We start from the raw sequence: 17,340 nt of genomic DNA on the forward strand, positions 1-17,340 counted from the left end.
CGGCTCGCATTCTGTGCAGCTTGTTCGGAACCGGGGTTCCTGGGCTCCCCACTCGGCGCATTGTCTCTTATTCTGTCTCTTGGGGGAACAAGACTCAGCTGGGAGGTCGCAGCCCACCCCTGGTGCATCCTTAATGTCTAGCGCGTAGGGTGCCAGAGCAAATCTCAGCTCTTTCACGCCAGGGAGGGACGAGGGATGTTTGGAGGTCGGGATGGCTCCCCAAAACCACCCACAGAAAGTGCATGGATTGAGTTGGCAAGAAGGAGGCGCTCCCGGGCGCAGCAACTCACACCTGTAATCCCATCACTTTGGGAGGCCGAGGCGGGTGGATCACGAGGTCAGGAGTTCAAGACCAGCCTGGCCAACATAGTGAAACCCCGTCTCTACTAAAAACACAAAAATTAGCCGGGCATAGTGGCACGCAGCTGTAGTCCCAGCTACTCAGGAGGCTGAGGCAAGAGAATCGCTGGAACCCGGGAGGCGGAGGTTGTGGTGAGCCAAGATCTTCCCATTGCATGCCAGCCTGGGCAACAGAGAGACTTCACCGCAAAAAAAGAAAAAATAAAAAAAGGAGGCACTACAGTGGATTGGATTCAAGTTAGACAGTCAGTGGGACTTACGTGAGTGAGAAGCAGCATAGAAAATAGAGAAGGGTGTATTAGAGACCCAGCCCCGACTGAGTGGCCGAAATAGGTACAGAGAAGCAGGGACTGAAACGCGGAATGCTTGTTTATTCAGCTCTGGTCGACAGTGTTCGTAATCCAGCCTGGTCCTTGTGCTCCTGGGTCCAACCCAGTCACAGCCTGGGGAGGGGCTGGGGAAGACGGTCTCAGGGGCTGGAATTAGGAGAGAAGAAACGTGGGGTAGAAGTGCCTATATACAGACAGGCAAACTGAAGCCGGGGCGGTGACCAGCTGTGCCTGAGGTCACCCAACGAGCTGGGCACAGTGCTGGCCCCCTCGCTGCAAGCCAGAGTCCTGGGAGCTGGGCCGGGCTTCTGCCTTGCGCCACCGCCGCCGGCGCCCATAGCTGTAGGGGTCCTGGGGCTCGCGGCTGGACTTTCCCGAGGGCTCCTTGGTGGAGGCAGAGCGAATCCAGTGTATGATCTCCAGCAGGCGGTGAGTCTGGCGTACGCCCAGGGACCAGAGGTGCTCACGGTGCTGGAGGGCGTCCTGGTGCTGGCCTCGCCTGGAGAGGGAGTGTGGGAGAAGACAGGGTTCAAACTGAATCGAGAGATGGGGCATGGTGGTGGAGATGGGCACCTAGCACTCCAAGACCAGCGAGGCGTGCTTACAGATCACCTGCCCATTCCACAGAGGAGGAAAACCATGGCCGGGAGGGTGCGCAAGCACTTTGCGGTCTCCCTCCCGCCCTGTCCGACTGCCACCGGCCTTTCTCACCTGGCCGCAGAGTCCGGGTCCCCTTGGGCAGAGAAGGCGAGGAGCAACAGCAGGAGGAGGATGTGGGCAGTCATCATGGGCAAGGCGGGGCAGGACCTGTGGTCTGGAGTTGCAGCCACCCCACCCCGCTCCCGTGCTGGCTGATCGTCTCTGTGCAGCTCTAGAGCAAGGAAACTGGGCTGGTCCCCGCTTCTCAGGCGGGGAATACTGAGGCCAAAAATCTGAGAAGAGCCTGTCCCACGCCAGAGGGGCAGGATTTGAACCCAGGTCCCTGCCTCCCACACTGCAGCCCAGGGGCCCTCACCGGGTGTGCGGGTCATACCAGAGCTGTCTATGCCCTGGGAGGCCTGTGGAGACTTGCTGCCTTTAAAGCCTGGGAAATAAGGTGGGGCCGACGACACCCGCAGGTAGCTAAGCAGCTGGCTTCCACGAAAAGGGGTGAGGGCGGGGAAGCGCCAGCTCCACGTGTAGATGCAACCTCACTCTCACCCCGTCAGGAAGCCGTTTAGTAGACAGTAGACCCTGGAACCTCATGGGGCAGGCAATGCAGGGTGAGTGCAGATGCCGCCCCCGGATGGTGTGGAGCAGGGGAGACCCCCAGCGCGCTAGCAGAGCCAGCGCCCTCTGGAGAGGAAAGGCTGAGGGCTGCAGTTGCACTGAATCAGGTGTAGCCAGGACTGTCAACATGGAGGGGGTCCTGGGTCAACCAGGTCGTGTGCAGTGTTGTGGGGGACCCAGGATCCCGTGGCCAGCCCCCGAGAGTGGAAGGGTGGGCGCAGACACCATGGCTGCAGGAGAGAGGCCTCGTCTTTGCCTCTGGAGGATGGGCAGGCCCCGCCACCTTACATCTGTGACTCCAACTCCCCAGTCCTAAGCCCCAAGCCATTCTTAAGGGCAGGAAGCAGGGCCACACAGCTAGGAGGAATTCTGTCCTTCCCAGCAGACACCTCCAGCCCACTCAGTGTCCCTGGCTGCAGAGGGCGGAGCACAGTCAGCCCCAGCTGGCCCTGGAGGGTCCCAAACAGGAACAATGTGAGTGCTGAGGGGAGGTGGACAGGCTGTTCTGGGAAACTTGAGGGGCAGCTGTGCTGGAAAGCCACCCCCATCCCCCACCAGGCAGGAGGCTCAGGGGCACCGCAGGCGGGGGGGATGCAGCCCCAGGAGGGGGATGAAAGAGTTGAAGACCCTGAGAGAGAGCTGTGGAGGGCAGGGACCCCAAGAGGGGACCAAGGAAGGGGAGCAAGAGGCCTAGAGATGGGGGAGGGGAGACGCAGATCCACAGAATAGACAGTGGCAGGCGCCAAGGCCGGGCCCCCACTGCTCAGGCTGGCACCTCAGCACCTGCAAAGGGAACCCCAACCCGCTTTGCCCCCAGGAAGCAGAGCCAGACCCCAGCTGAGGATTTATTGGAGTAAATGCAACCATATAAAAACATAAGTTATGAAAAACACAGTCACAATGTGCCCTCCCCATCCCCCCGGCCCAGCCCCTAAAACCCTCTTCTTCGGGAGGGAGAGGAAAGGAGAGCCCCAAAGCCGCCTAGGAACGCTCAGCCCCTGGGCCCGTGCAGGGCGGGGAGAGCCAGGCCTCAGCGCATCCGGTAGTCGGTGGAGCAGGACAGCTCGCACAGCTGGCCCTTGAAGTCCAAGTCGATGGTGAAGTCCAGGTCCCGCTGTGGGAGAGGGGGGCGTGAGGGCGGAACCCCGTCAGGAGGTGGCGGCAGGGGCTGCAGACAGGACACGTGACGACGCGCCCTCCCCGAGACCCAGCCGGGCTCCGGCTTCCTGCCCATCTCCACGCTGCAGACCCCAACTGCTGGTCCCGCCCAAGCAGCGCTTGCCGCCTGACCCTGGCAAGCGACAGCTCCACGTGGGCGCCCTCAAGCCCGCTAGGCTCACTCCACACAGAGCCCGGCTGCTGTCCCTTGCCTTTGGGTTTCCCCATCAAGACAATTCCCATCAGCAATGGAGTGATTGCTTCTTTCATAAAAAAGAAAACCTTTCCCAAGCCCACTTCCTCCTCAGGCAAACATTACGGTGAAACGAAACAGTCCAGCCTGCTGTCTCCACTCCTCTACTCCCAGCCCTCCTGGAGACCCCCCATACCCTCCAGCATGTGAAGACGACCTGTCGCCGATGGTCCGGAGGCCGCCTCCTCCCTCTCCGGTGTCTTTCCCAGCTAGCACCACGGTCCCTTGGGGGCCGCATGAGTCTTTGTAGGGGGCAGTCGTGTGGATGTAGAACGTTTACCGCCCTCTCCGTCCCTACTCACCAGATGCCGGGAGCAGCCCTTCTCCCAAGTGACAACCACAAGTGTCTACAGATGGTAACAAACATTCTCTGTGCGGGGCAGGGAACCCACCTAGTTGAGAATTGCTCATGGGCTCAGGAGCGTCCTGGGATCCACACTCTGTGACTGCCCTGAGTGCCACCTGGCCTCACACCCATGGGCCGGGACCCACACTTCTAGCCCAGACCGCTCCCTGAGACTCCAGGCTCCAGACCCTCCGTCCTCCTGCCTGCTCAGACCTGCCACACCGGATCTCTGCCTAGACCCACTCTCCCGAAAGCCCCTTGGTCTTAGGTGATGGCAGCTCCTGCCAGGCACTCAGGAGGAAAAAGAAAGGAGATCGGAAAAGAAACCAAAAAGCTGCCTTTTTCCTCAGGCCTCACGCTGGGCAAGGACACCCCGTGCGCTCTACTGGGGACCGCCTCTTACCCTGAAGCCCACCCACGCCAACACCTGTCTGCCCTGCTCCCAGCCTGACAGAGGCCACCTCTGACTGGCGGCTCCGTATCACTGATCGCCCTGTCTAAAGTGGAAGCACCACGAGGGCAAGGGTTTGGTCTGGGTTCCCAGGCCCAGCTTCCAGTAAATGCTTAAGAAATCCTGCTGTGTAGACAGGCGGGCTGAGGGGCTCAGGGACCTGGGAACAGGCAGAGACACCCACTCCCCCACCCCAATCTGCCCCCATCTGCCCCCATCCGCCCCCATCCCCCGCCCTCCCTGGCCCTGCCCGGGAGCCTCACATTGTTCTTGGCGTTGGGCCGCATGCCGATGGTGCCGAAGATCTCCTCACCCGTCTTCACGGTCAGGTAGTCCTCCATGTAGAACACCGTCTGCTTCCAGTGCGTGTACGGGGACTCCGGGCCTGCGGGCGTGGCCGTGTCAGCCAGCCTCAGCCTGCTGGCCCCACCCCAGCCTTGGCCTCCCGTTCCCTCTGCTGGAACGCCCACCCCCATGACAGCTATTCACGAGTCACTTCCCCCTCACTGAGGTTTGGAGATGGACTGTGTCAGCCTTCTGTGGACAGGGAAACTGAGGCCCAAGGCCACGTGACAGCTACATGGCAGAGTTTGTGCTGGAACACGCGCGTCCCCATGGCTCTCTGCCCGTTTGTGTCCCCCGCTCCCCTGCCCGCCCCGCCTCACTGGTGGAGAAGCCGGTCCTCTTGTGACAGCGTGTGAACTCGATGTTGAAGTAGGCCACCAGGGCGTGCACGTAGTCATTCCGCTTCACTTGCAGGCAGAACGGGGAAGTGAAGGTCAGGTCTTCCACCTTGACAGTGTAGATGTCCACCTCCTGCAGGACAGGAGACAGCGAGCTCCAGGATGTGTCCCCAGCCCGCGTCATGCCCTCCTCCCTCCCTCAGCTCCCCGATGGCCTGTGACCCTGCTGTCCCCTTCCTGCTGGCCCTCCCTCACCGGCGCCCAGCCTTGGCTCCTCATTCATTCCTCATCCTGCCTGTCCGGCTCCCAACAAACCGCTGGGTTCAAGCCCGGATTCCTTGCTCCCTTCTCTCCCATATCCAAACCTGGCACTCTACCCTACCTCTGTCCAGAGCCCCCTCAGCCCTGACCCCACCGCCAGACCTCCTGGAATGCAGGTCCCCAACTCTGCCCTCTCCCCAACCCCTTGACAAGTCCACCAAGGTGGTGACTTCAAATGGCAACCCAAGCGCCGGCCTCAAACCCTGCGCCAGCTCCCCGGCTCTCAGGAGGGTGGCCCCAGTGGGGTCCCTGCCCCTCCAGTCTCCTCTCCTCCCCCACTTAACAGCTCCCTCCTCCCGGACAGGAACCCCCAGCCAGCCACCCAGCTTCACCGAGCTCAAACGTCCCAGCTCAACAAACACTCGCTGTCGCCAGGTCTCAGAAGTAAAAAAAGTAAAAAAGAAAACACTGTGACCCAGGCTGGAGTGGTGACGCGATCACAGCTCACTGCAGCCTCGAACTCTCAGGCCCAAGCGATCCTCCTGCCCAGCCGGGACCACAGGCGCATCTCAAGGCCTGCCTGTCCCCCCCCCGGGCTCCTCTGCAGTGGCCCATGTGCATGTGCACCCGCTCATCGCTCTGGCATCCTGCCTTCCCATGCACAGGTCTCATCGGGCTTTAGCTGCCGGCTTTGGAGGAGGCAGGGCCAGCCTGCCTCACTGCCGGACGCCAAGTGCCAAGCCTGGCTCTCCCACAGCAGCGCTCACCAAGATATTTAAAGGATGAAGTGACTTTTCTGGGCCTCTAGCACCCCTCTGGCTGGCAGCTCAGGCTCTGAGACCTCAGGTCAACGCTCTGGGCCCCAAAGCCCTGCGCCAGGGCCAGGTGACGGCCTCTCTTTGGTTTCAATGTAGGGGGCACCTGGCACGCCCACTCCCTCACCTTTATGAGGCAGGCGTTGGTGACCAGCTGTTTTGGGTCCACCACGTCCACTAGGGGCTCCTTGATGGCCACATCTTTGATGCAAGACATGTCGAAGCCATACACGTTCTCCCACCCTAGGGAGGCAGGCAGGGAGGGGTGAGCCCGCAGCAGCCCGCCCACGGCCCCGCCCGCCAGCTCCCGGGCGCACACTCACAGTGGATCTTGTAGTCTTTGTACTGCCGGTCCTCGATGGCCGTCACGTACAGCGTAGCTCGGTCTGGGAAGATGAGGCCATCGGGCGCCTGCAGAGGGGCAGGGTGAGGGTGGGGCCTGGCAACACTGCCCCTAGTTTTGCCTCGAGACGTGGCCTCCTGCCCTGGTCTCAGCCACCTTCACGATGCAGCTGCACTCACCCCCACACCCCCTGGTCTATTTCCCACATGGCCGGCCGCCAGAGGACTCTCAGGCACATCTCAGTCAGCTCCTGTCCCTCAGAGGCTCTGGGGATCCTCAGACCCTCCCTGGCTGCTCTGAGAGGAAAAGCAGAGTCGCACCATCTCCCTGCCACCGTCTAGCTCCGGGCCTGTCACACCTGGCAGCCAGCCCCCACAGTAGTCCCGTCTTCTGCCTGGACCCCAGCCCCCGCGAGCTGCGCCCGTCCCGCTGGGGGCCTCACCAGCCACTTGTCTCTGGCGTAGAGCACGGTGTTGAGCATGGACTCGTAGAAGAGGCAGTAGCCCATCCACTCGCTGATGATGATGTCCACCTTCTCTACCGGGAGCTCCACCTCCTCCACCTTCCCCTTGATGATGGTCACCACTGCAGGCAGACAAAGGCGGCCACGTCAGTCCCCAGGAGGCCTGCCCCTTACCTCCCCCAGGGGCTAGGGCCTGGGGACCCCACTGGGTTCAGAGAACTCAGTGAGCGGAAGCCACAAACCATCTTTTTTTTTTTTTTGAGATGGAGTCTTTCTGTCGCCCAGGCTGTAGTGCAGTGGCCCATCTCGGTTCACAGTATCCTTCACCCCCCGGGTTCAAGAGACTACGCTGCCTCAGCCTCCTGAGTAGCTGGTACTACAGGCGTGCGCCACCACACCCAGCTAATTTTATTTGTATTTTTCTGTAGAGATGGGATTTTACCATGTTGGCCAGGATGGTCTCGAACTCCTGACCTCGTGATCTGCCTCCCTCAGCCTCCCAAAGTGCTGGGATTACAGGCGTGAGCCACCTCGCCTGGCCGCCACAAACCCTCTTAACTCTGTTTTAAAATTCACACGTCGCTCTGGACATTTTTGAGGCAGGAGCAGAAATTTTATGTGAGCTGGGTATCAGGCGATGTTACGATTTTGTTTTCAACTGGGTGGGCTTGAGATAAGAAGTAACAGCATGGTTATGTTCTCAAAACAGCATCATCTATTAGATAAGATGCTCGCAGATGCATTTACCAGGAAAATGCCATTACAGTGGGAACTGGCTTCAGACGGATTTGGGCGATCATTATGATAATCTCTTTTTAAAAATCACTTAAGGATGGCGCCGGTGGCTCTCGCCTGTAATCCCAGCACTTTGGAAGCCCAAGGTGGGTGGATCACCTGAGGTCGGAGTTCAAGACCAGCCTGGCCAAAAAGGTGAAACCCCGTCTCTACGGAAAAAAAATATTTTAACCAGGTGTGGTGGCAGGTGCCTGTAATCCCAGCTACTCCAGGACTGAGGCAGGAGAATCACCTGAAGCCGGGAGGCAGAGGTTGCAGTGAGCTGAGATCGCGCCACTGAACTCCAACCTGGGCAATAAGAGTGAAATTCCATCTTAAAAAAAAAAAAAAAAAAAAAAAAGGAAAGAAAAGGCAGAGCAGGAAATAAAGAAACTCAGAGAAGAAGGAATGAAGTGCTGACACATGCTAACACATGAATGAAAGAGCAAAAACTCCATTTCAAAAAAAAAAAATCACTTCAGTTCCTAAAGGGAAATCCACCACACTCCCGAGTTCCCTGACCCCCACCAACCTAGCTGGGGGGCACTTAAAGGCAATTTGACAAGACCTACCAAACTCACTAACTCATATTTCACTCTCACCCAGACTGGTCGCAAACTCCTGGGCTCTGCCAGTCCTCCAGCCTCAACCTCCCGAAGTGCAGGGGTGAGAGGCATGAGCCATCATGCTCGGCCACTAACTAACCTTTTGACCCCAGCAATCGCCTTTCATAAACTGACCTCACAAATATACTAGTTTGTGTATGAAATGACATGATGTGCAGGGGATCAAAGTCTCAGAGCAGGCTGGGCACAGCGGCTCATGCCGTAATCCCAACACTTTAGAAGGCCAAGGCGTGAGGATCGCTTGAGCCCAGAGGTTCACCTGGGCAACATGGTGAAACCCCACCTCTATTTAAAACAAAAAGTTAGCCGGGTGTGGTGGCGTGTGGCTGTAGACCCAGCAACTCAGAAGGCTGAGGTGGGAGGATGACCTGAGCTCAGGACACGGAGGTTGCAGTGAGCAGTGACTGCACCACTGCACTCCAGCCTCGTTCCCTCCCCCCAGAAAAGGAAAAGAAAATCTCAGAGCAGCTTAAACACCCATCAACAGACGACTGGTTTAAAAGGCTGGGAGATGGGCCACCGCGGTGGCTCACGCCTATAATCCCAGCACTGTAGGAGGCAGAGGCAGGTGGATCATTTGAGGTCAGGAGATAGAGACTAGCCTGGCCAACATGGAGAAACCCGGTCTCTACTAAAAATGCAAAATTAGGCCGGGCGCGGTGGCTCAAGCCTGTAATCCCAGCACTTTGGGAGGCTGAGGCGGGTGGATCACGAGGTCGAGATCGAGACCATCCTGGTCAACATTGTGAAACCCCGTCTCTACTAATACAAAAAAATTAGCTGGGCACGGTGGCGCGTGCCTGTAATCCCAGCTACTCAGGAGGCTGAGGCAGGAGAATTGCCTGAACCCAGGAGGCGGAGGTTGCGGTGAGCCGAGATCGCGCCATTGCACTCCAGCCTGGGTAACAAGAGCGAGACTCCGTCTCAAAAAAAAAAAAAAAAAAAATGCAAAATTAGCCAGGCGTGGTGGCGTGCGCCCGTAATCCCAGCTACTTGGAAGGCTGAAGCAGGAGAATCACTTGAACCCGGGAGGTGGAGGTTGCAGTGAGCCGAGATCACGCCATTGCACTCCAGCCTGGACAACAAGAGCAAAACTCTGTCTCAGAAAAAAAAAAAAAAAAAGGCTGAGAATGTACCTATGATGGTGGTCGTGGAAGAGTGGATGCCTCAACATCCGGGAAAGCAGGTGAAAGAAGCCAAGGGCACGAGCCTGGCAGGAAACGCTACAGGCATGAAAATGATGCACGCGAATGTAAACGTATTTACTTAAGTGTGTGCTTGTAGGTCCAGACTTCTCTGAAGTTAGTGTTGGTTAAACTCAGAGGAGGGCGGCTGGGAAACAGGGGCGGCTTCTCACTGTGGGCCCTCAGCAACCAACCACGTGACTCTATGACTCACTCAAGAGACTAGAGAGTGCTTCTTGCCCTAATTTTAAGACTGAGGCGCTAAGCTTGCGACTTCGACACTCTGACCCTCAGGCTGCCGGCAGCCCAGAAGCCCATGGGAGAGGAGCTGCTGAATCTGTGGCCTTCCATAGACCCCAGTGCTCCTTGGAGGGCCCTGGGGAAGCGGGCATCACCCCCTCCACTCCCGAAAACCCATCCTCTTTCTGAGCTCACCGTGGTCTAACTTGTTGGCTTTGACGATCTTCACCGCATAATCAGAGATACTGGAACACTCGATCTGAGGACCCAGAAAGAAGGGCAGGTGAGATCCCCTCAGTCCCATCGCCCATCCCCCACCCCCTCCATCCAATCCCTGAGCCCCAATGGGCCCCCCTCCCTCCCCTAGGCCTGGCCCCGTCCGGCCGCCCTGGAGACTCACCCCGATGACCTTGCGGGCCCCGGCCTTGGCGGCGAACATGCAGAGGATACCAGTGCCCGAGCCCACGTCCAGCACCACTTTGTCCTTGAAGAGGTGCCGATTGTGAAACATGGAGTTGCGGTAGGTGAGGGTGCGCACCTCATCCTTCAGCATCTCCTGGAGAAGAACGGCACAGAGACGCCGTGAGGGCCCCGCGTTCCCAGCTGGAGAACACGGTGCCCTCACAGCTCGGAGGGCCAGAGCTTGGCCCTCTCACTTCCTGCCATGCATCTCAGTTTCCCTTTTTTACTTAATCATGTATTTATTTTTATTTATTTATATTTTGAGACGAAGTCTCGCTCCATTGCCCAGGTTGGAGTACAATGCTGCGATCTCAGCTCACTGCAACCTCCGCCTCCAGGGTTCAACTGATCCTCCTGCCTCAGCCTCCTGGGTAGCTGAGATTATAGGCATGTGCCACCATGCCCAGCTAATTTTTGTGTTTTTAGTAGAGACGGGGTTTCAACATGTTGCCCTGGCTGGTCTCGAACTCCTGACCTCGGGTAATCCACCCACCTGGGTCTTCCAAAGTGCTGGGATAACAGGCATGTGCCACTGTGCCTAGCCAGTTTCCTCTAATCAGATTAGGGCCTGATGAGGTGGCTCAGGACTTGGTGCCTGTAATCCCAGCACTTTGGGAGGCCAAGGCGGGCAGATCACACGGTCAGGAATTCGAGACCAGCCTGGCCAATATGATGAAACCTGGTCTCTACTAAAAATACAAAAATTAGCCAGGCATGGTGGTAGGCGCCTGTAGTCCCAGGTACTCGGGAGGCTGAGGCAGGAGAATCGCTTGAACCCAGGAGGCAGAGGTTGCAGTGAGCCAAGATCGGCCACTGCATTCCAGTCTCGGTGACAGAGTGAGACTTCGTCTCAAAAATAAATAAATAGGCTGGGCGCAGTGGCTCTCGCCTGTAGTCAGGGGTTCGAGGCCAGTCTGGCCAACATGGAGAAACCCCTCCTCTACTAAAAATACAAAAAAATTTGTATTTTTACAAATACAGGCATGATGGCGGGTGCCTGTAATCCCAGCTACTGGGGAGGCTGAGGCAGGAGAATCGCTTGAACTCAGTAGGTAAAGTTTGCAGTGAGCCGAGGTCGAGTCACTGGACTCCAATTTGGATGACAGAGTGAGACTCCATCTCAAAAAACAAAAAAACAAAACCCCATAAATAAATAAACAGAAATCAGATTAGATGGACTAAACTCCCATCTTAGCCAGAATTCACCACTGCTACCTAAGAACTAGTGAACCCTGGATTTAAAAGTCCTCAGGCCAGGCGCGACGGCTCACGCCTGTAATCCCAGCACCTCAGGAGGCCAAAGCAGGAGGATCACGTGGCCCCAAGAGTTTCAGACCAGCCTGGGCAACAAGGCAGGAATATCTCTACAGAAAAATAAGAAAATCAGCTGGGCGTGGTGGCACACCACTGTGGTCACAGCTACTCCAGAGGCTCAGGTGGGGGCATCTCCTGAGGTGGGAAGTCGAGGCTGCAGTGTGCTGTGATTGCAGTAATGTGCATTCTACCATGGGCGACAGAGCGAGACTCTGTCTCTAAAAATTAAAAAATGGCAGCGGGGTGTGGTGGCTCATGCCTGTAATCCAAACACTTTGGAGGCCAAGTCGAGCGGATCACCTGAGGTCAGGAGTTCAAGAACAGCCTCACCAACATGGTGAAACCCCGTCTTAAAAAAAAAAAAATTTTCTGAACCCAGGAGGCGGAGGTTGCGGTGAGCCGAGATCACGCCATTGCACTCCAGCCTGGGTAACGAGCGAAATTCCGTCTCAAAAAAAAAAAAAAAAAAAAAAAAAATTTTTTTTAAATGGCAATTTTATGCATATTTTGCCACAATATTATGAAGAAGGCCTCAGGAGAAAAGAAAATTCCTTAGAATGCCACCCCAGCTGCGTTCTGCGGTCTCAGTGTGTTCAGTTAGATCTCAAGGGTGCAGAAGCTGTCAGCCGGGAGCAGCCGGGGCGCAGTCCTACCGCCGGTCACTAGAGGGCGGCAGAGACCAGCGGGCCCTGCCTGACCTCTGGCTAAGGCCCCAGGCAGGCATGCGCATTCAGCGAGGCACCCCAGCCTTCAGCAAGGGGCCCCTGCAGAGCTTCAGGCTAACCTCGGTCTCCAAGGCAACGGCTTGGCGAGGCGACCCTGGGGGGTGCGCAGCAAAGGGGCAGAGGGGTGGCCTGCTGCCAGGGAAGCAGTGCGCATGCGTGGGGACACAGGATCCATGCCCCCCCCATTTAACCCCCTTGAGATTGGGGCCTTGGGGACTGACCCCACTCACCTCGTGGATGCCGAAGTGGGCGTAGGAATCAAAGTAGTAATCTTTGGACGTCATGTCCTCAGCATTGGGCTTCTCGCTGCTTTCGGGCTGGCCACAGGACACCTGGGAGGGGGCCGATGGGAGCGTGGGTCAGATCTGGGGGCTCCCCACGGCCTCTTAAACCTCCAGGTCCCTATTTTTCCCTGAAGAATAGTATAGAACTCCCCAAAATCATACCATGACAACCCTACAGCCCCCCAGGAACCCCAAAACCTAACAGCCCCATTTTCCACTTCCACGACCCCCCCAGAGCACCATCCAGGGGAGCACCCCAATACCTCAGCCACGCCTACCATATCTCCAGTCTCTCTGCCCCCGTCTCTAGCTCAGCCCACAGCTGGGGAGGGGAGGGGAAGGAAAACGGGGGGCAGACACAGGGAAGGGCAAAGGGGGGCTGGAGGTGGAGTTAAGGAAGTAGCCGTGATACTGGGGGAGGCCAGCGGGGCCGTGAACCTGGAGGGGTTGCTACTAAGTGTCTGGGGGCCTGGGATCGACTGGTCTGAAGCAAGAGGGGTTTGATTAGACCTCGAGAAAGGGCTAGTGTGTGGCAAGATACACTGATGTGGAGGTCGGGGTGGGGAGGGGTCTCACAAAAGGATATTTACTTCTTCAAGAGGCGGCTGGAGGCTCATCCCATTAGCCAAGGTGGCTACAAAATTCTAGGAGAGAGTAACAGGGAAAAAGGATTAGCTACCAGGAGTGGCTGCAGGGGGCTGGGCGGCGGGACCTGGGCTCTGGCGGGAGGTGGGGTGGGTGGGTTTCCAGCAATTCTTCTTTGTGGGGAGCGGTGGCAAAGGGGGCAAGTAATGAGTTGGGGTGTTTAAGAAGGGGTGGGAAAAGTGAGGGGAGAGAAGAAAGGGGGTCTCCGACCCCAGCTGTGGCTGGAGAGATGGTGGCCCGCCCCCACGTTGCTCCTCTCTGGCCAGGCAGCTGACCACACACCTCCCCCATCCAGGCCAGGGAAATTGGCACCGGCCACCACCAGCTGTCGCTCCCTCTCATCACATAATCTCCCCCAGATTAGGTGACACTTCCTGACACACACACCCCTATCCTAGGGTGCCATGAATAGCAGGGAGCGGGGATGGCAGGCTATGCCCACAGGGCATCTGCCACCTCTGCAAACCAGTCTCTTGTCTGAGAGGATTCCAGAAAAGAGGCGTGGCCCACAGGCACTCCCCCAGAGCTAGTATCCCAGTCCCCAGCTCCTGCCTTGGGCTCAGGAGCCCCCAAACAAAACCAGCGGGAACCAACCCCCTCCCTTATAATCCTCTGCCCTGGAAGGTGGAGTCCCAGGGATGATGGGCAGCTCCTGGACCCTCTAAGAATGAGAGGACTCCAGAAAGTGGCTTGGGGAGTCAGCCCATCGCCTCCATTCAGACACTCATCCTGGGCCCTGAAGATCCTCAGGTGCGGCCAAGCCTGAGGCCACCCCTGGGGAAGATATTTCCTCCACCCTTAGAGCCCTGGTGCAGGAGACTGCCAAGGGGGTGGGGAGTCATAGCAGTGAACCCTGAGAGCTGCATCCTGACAGCTGAGAGTTGACCTGCCCCTCCAGCCAGTGCCATAGGTAAGGGGTGGAAGGACAGAGGTCCCATCAGATTAAATCTCTTCCAGATGTGACCACTTTCCAAGTCTCCAAGAAAGGCCACATCACAGGCCATGACCTACTAGGCTGCAAGCACCCTCCCCCCAGCTCTCCCAGGCCAGTGGGGATGCCTGTAAGAAGAAAGGTGCTGGGGGGTTTTCCCGCGGGGGCCCATTTCTCAATAACGCTGAAAACTACCGCGAGACAACCCCAGCCCAAGAAGGCTTGAAACGCAAGACGGAAACCTCCCCCACGTGGCTGCACGAGAGCCAAACCTCACTTGAAACCCTTTCAGGCACCCAGCCTCAGGACCCCGGGGTTCAGGACCCCCTGGGGGGGGTCATCTCCCGCCCTCACAAAGGCCCGGGGGAGATAAAGAGCCCCAGGAGAGGATAAAGCTCTCAGCCTACGTATTTCCCACCACAACTCATTCCCAGCAGAGATACCCTCCTCCCTCCCCCGCCCGGAAGAAATCCGACGGTAGGTGGGCTACGGAACACGCCCCATGAAAAAGATGTCCCTCCCACACACCCAGAAATGGCCACAAGGGGGTGCACGGCGCCTATTAATGGGAAAATCACCTAGATGCCCCACCACCACCCGGAGGGAGGTCACAGGGGCATGCCCCATCCCCCAACTCCTAAAGCCCTGGGCTAGGGGGAGAATTCTGAGACGGAAAACGCGGTCGGGGGGACCCCATTCTTCGTCTTCCTCCAGTCCCTAACCCAGAACGCACAAAACCGGGGCCGCTGTCCCAACAAATGTCCCCGGAGCTCGGAAGGAGGTTGTAAAGGGCTGAAAAGCACTGCCCCTCCCCAGAGACTCCCTACATCGTGGAGGGCCCCAGATCGATCCCACCCCAAGGCGTATGCCCGCGTCCCCGGGGAGGAGAGCTGGTGGCCTCAGAGGGAGGGTCGGACCCCCTCCCCGCCCCCCCGGGCGCCCCTCCCCGGCCGGGGGCGGGGCCTTTGTCCCGCACGTGGAGCCCGCCCGGCCACCGGACTCGGCACACCCCCTCCCCACCCACCGCGCCGCGGCCACGTGGGGGCCTGGCCGGAAGCGCCCCCAGCCCTCCTCCACGTGGGAGGGGGGATAAGACCCTCCGCTAGGCCGGATGGTGAAGGCCCTTGAAAGCTAGGGAACCGCCACCTAAAACGACATCCCCGGATGCGGAGCGTGCTGTGACCCCGTGTGCAGCGGGCGACCTCTAACCTCCTGTCGCCGACTTAGAGCCCTTTCCCCACCACAGAGCTGTGAAACACTGACCCAAAGCCGCCCCCCGCCCAAGGCGGCGCTCCAAGCGCTCACCTCCATGATGCAGTTCGCGGCCTCGGCTGCCGCCATCTTCACCCGCTCCTACTCCTCCTCCGGCCGCCAAGACCCCCCCCTTTCTCCTCACTCCCCCGGGACCGCCTTATACCACAGGGCCTAGGGCCCGCCTACCGCGACCCCGCTGGAAGATTTCATTGGCAAAGGAGGCAGCCCGTCTGAGAATACCGTCTAGCAACTGGCTAGAGAAGACATCCATCATAGGTCAGGGGTTTGCCAACTCTGGAGCCCAGAGTCCCGCCCCCTCAAGTCGACCTGGGATGGGGAAAACTGCCCGTCTATTGCAAAAAGCGCGACTAGTGATTGGGTAAAGTCTACATGAGTGCCCGCCCCTTTGCCCCAGCACCGCCTCAAAGCTTCCCGGCGAGCCCCGCGCTAAAGGGGCGTCTCGAAATGCCTGTCAATCACCAAAACGACCCGCCTCCTCGTCGCTCCCATTGGTTTATCCTGACGCAACGTCACGCGGCCTTTGGCCCACCCTCGTCAAGAGGCCAGCCTCAAGGAGAACACGACGATTGGCCCACGGGTAGGGAAGGAGGCGGGGTTTCAGGCACCAGCGATTGGCTCAAAAGAACTCTCACTCCTCGTCCACTCGGTGGATTTTCCCAGGCTGGCGAGAGTCTGGAGGAAAAAGGGGGCTTGTGCCCATTACCTGGGGGAAAAAAACTGAATCAGTGAGAGGCCCAGAGAGAGGAAGGGCCTGTCTGGGGTCCCTAAGCAAGTGAGGAATAGGTATCCGCCTCAACACATTAAATCCTTAAGTCCTAGCCCCTTGACATAATCATTCCAAGTTTGTTTTTTGTTTTTCGTTTTTTTGAGATGGACTCTTGCTCTGTCGCTCAGGCTGAAATGCAGTGGCGCGATCTCGGCTCACTGCTGTCTCCGTCTCCCAGGTTCAAGCGATTCTCCTGCCTCAGCATCCCGAGTAGCTGGGACTACAGGCGTGCCACCACGCCCAGCTAATTTTTGTATTTTCAGTAGAGACGGGGTTTCACTGTCTTGGCCAGGCTTGTCTTGAACTCCTGACCTCGTGATCCACCCGTCTCCGCCTCCCTAAGTGCTGGGATTACAGGCGTGAGCCACCACACCAGGCCCATTCCAAGTTTTTTAAGCCCATCAACCCCTCTCAAGACACTTGGTTTTTGCCAAGTCCCTACCGCTGCCAGGAACTCCCACCTCTCTTTGTCTGGCCAGCTTCTTAACGTCAATTAGGGCGCAGTTTAGACACCACCTCCTCCGGGAAGCTTTCCTTGATCTGCACAAAATGTTCCTAGTTGAATGAAGCTGAATGCAAAGGGCCGAATGCGTGGATCCTGCCTCTCCTCTCCGATCCCTCTACTTCCCTCCGCTCACACTTTTCTCCAATCCCGAAATGAACTTGCTCTTTGGTCTCTGGGTCTCGGCGCAGGCTGTACTCCCTGGTGTGCCGCTGGCAAACGCCTGAGACTTCAAAATTTCCAATAGGCTTCGGGCGCGGTGGCTCTCGCCTGTAATCCTGGCACTTTGGAAGGCCCAGGCGAGCGGATGACTTGAGAGAAGGTGTTCAAGACCAACCTGGGCAACATAGTGAAACCCTGTCTCTATTAAAAATACAAAAATTAGCCAAGAGTGGTGGCGCACGCCTCTAATCCCATCTACTCGGGAGGCTGAGACAGGAGAATCGCTTGAATCCAGGAGGCGAAGGTTGCAGTGAGCCGAGATCATGCCACTGCACTCCAGCTTGGGCAACAGAGCGATATTCTGTCTCATAAAATAATTAATTTTAAAAATTGAAAAACGTGGCACCAAAGAGACCAAGAAAAGGACACTTGTTTACCGTATTTTAGCTGAAACAAGAGGAGCCCAGCTGGAAATGTGCACATCAGGTATTCAGATTTTTGCAGCTCTGTGCACAAACATGCCCTTCAAAACACCACAAAGGCACTGCCTTCATTTTGGGGGATATCAGTATGCTTCAGCAAGGAGGCAAATTTGCAAATACGGAATCTACAAATACTGAGGATGGACTGTAATTGCTTCGGTTTGTAATCCTGTACATTTCACTTTATGCATTTACAAACATTACTCTGTGAAGTGGGATATAGCCTACAAAGGAGAC

The 17,340-nt window shown here is 57.5% G+C and overlaps 2 protein-coding genes across 4 annotated transcripts; both read right to left on the reverse strand.

The window, feature by feature from the left end:
- Positions 1–550: 550 nt before the first annotated feature.
- On the reverse strand, positions 551–2,710 carry ADM5 (adrenomedullin 5 (putative)). Its single transcript, XM_012460907.3, is given in 4 exon segments — positions 551–1,086; positions 1,089–1,188; positions 1,401–1,560; positions 1,705–2,710. Coding segments are annotated over 4 exon segments (756 nt in total). The 5' UTR covers positions 1,721–2,710; the 3' UTR covers positions 551–606.
- An 80-nt stretch (positions 2,711–2,790) lies between these two features.
- PRMT1 (protein arginine methyltransferase 1) lies at positions 2,791–15,327 on the reverse strand. 3 transcript variants are annotated; one of them, XM_021668626.2, is made up of 11 exons: positions 15,222–15,323; positions 12,931–12,984; positions 12,287–12,388; positions 9,956–10,111; positions 9,751–9,814; positions 6,711–6,853; positions 6,249–6,336; positions 6,053–6,168; positions 4,832–4,982; positions 4,430–4,551; positions 2,791–3,072 (listed from the first exon to the last, which is right to left on the reverse strand). In XM_021668626.2, exons 1-11 carry the CDS (start codon positions 15,255–15,257, stop codon positions 2,989–2,991), a joined length of 1,116 nt encoding a protein of 371 aa, XP_021524301.1. In that variant the 5' UTR covers positions 15,258–15,323; the 3' UTR covers positions 2,791–2,988. The 3 variants fall into 3 exon arrangements, with proteins under 3 accessions (XP_021524301.1, XP_021524302.1, XP_021524303.1); XM_021668627.2 differs by lacking the exon at positions 12,931–12,984 and having other exon boundaries at positions 15,222–15,327; XM_021668628.2 differs by lacking the exons at positions 12,931–12,984; positions 15,222–15,323 and adding an exon at positions 12,619–12,719.
- Positions 15,328–17,340: the final 2,013 nt, after the last annotated feature.

This window comes from Aotus nancymaae, unplaced genomic scaffold (assembly GCF_030222135.1).
Source record: "Aotus nancymaae isolate 86718 unplaced genomic scaffold, 86718_ANA_hifiasm-v0.15.2.pri h1tg000028l, whole genome shotgun sequence".
NCBI classification, from domain to species: domain Eukaryota; kingdom Metazoa; phylum Chordata; class Mammalia; order Primates; family Aotidae; genus Aotus; species Aotus nancymaae.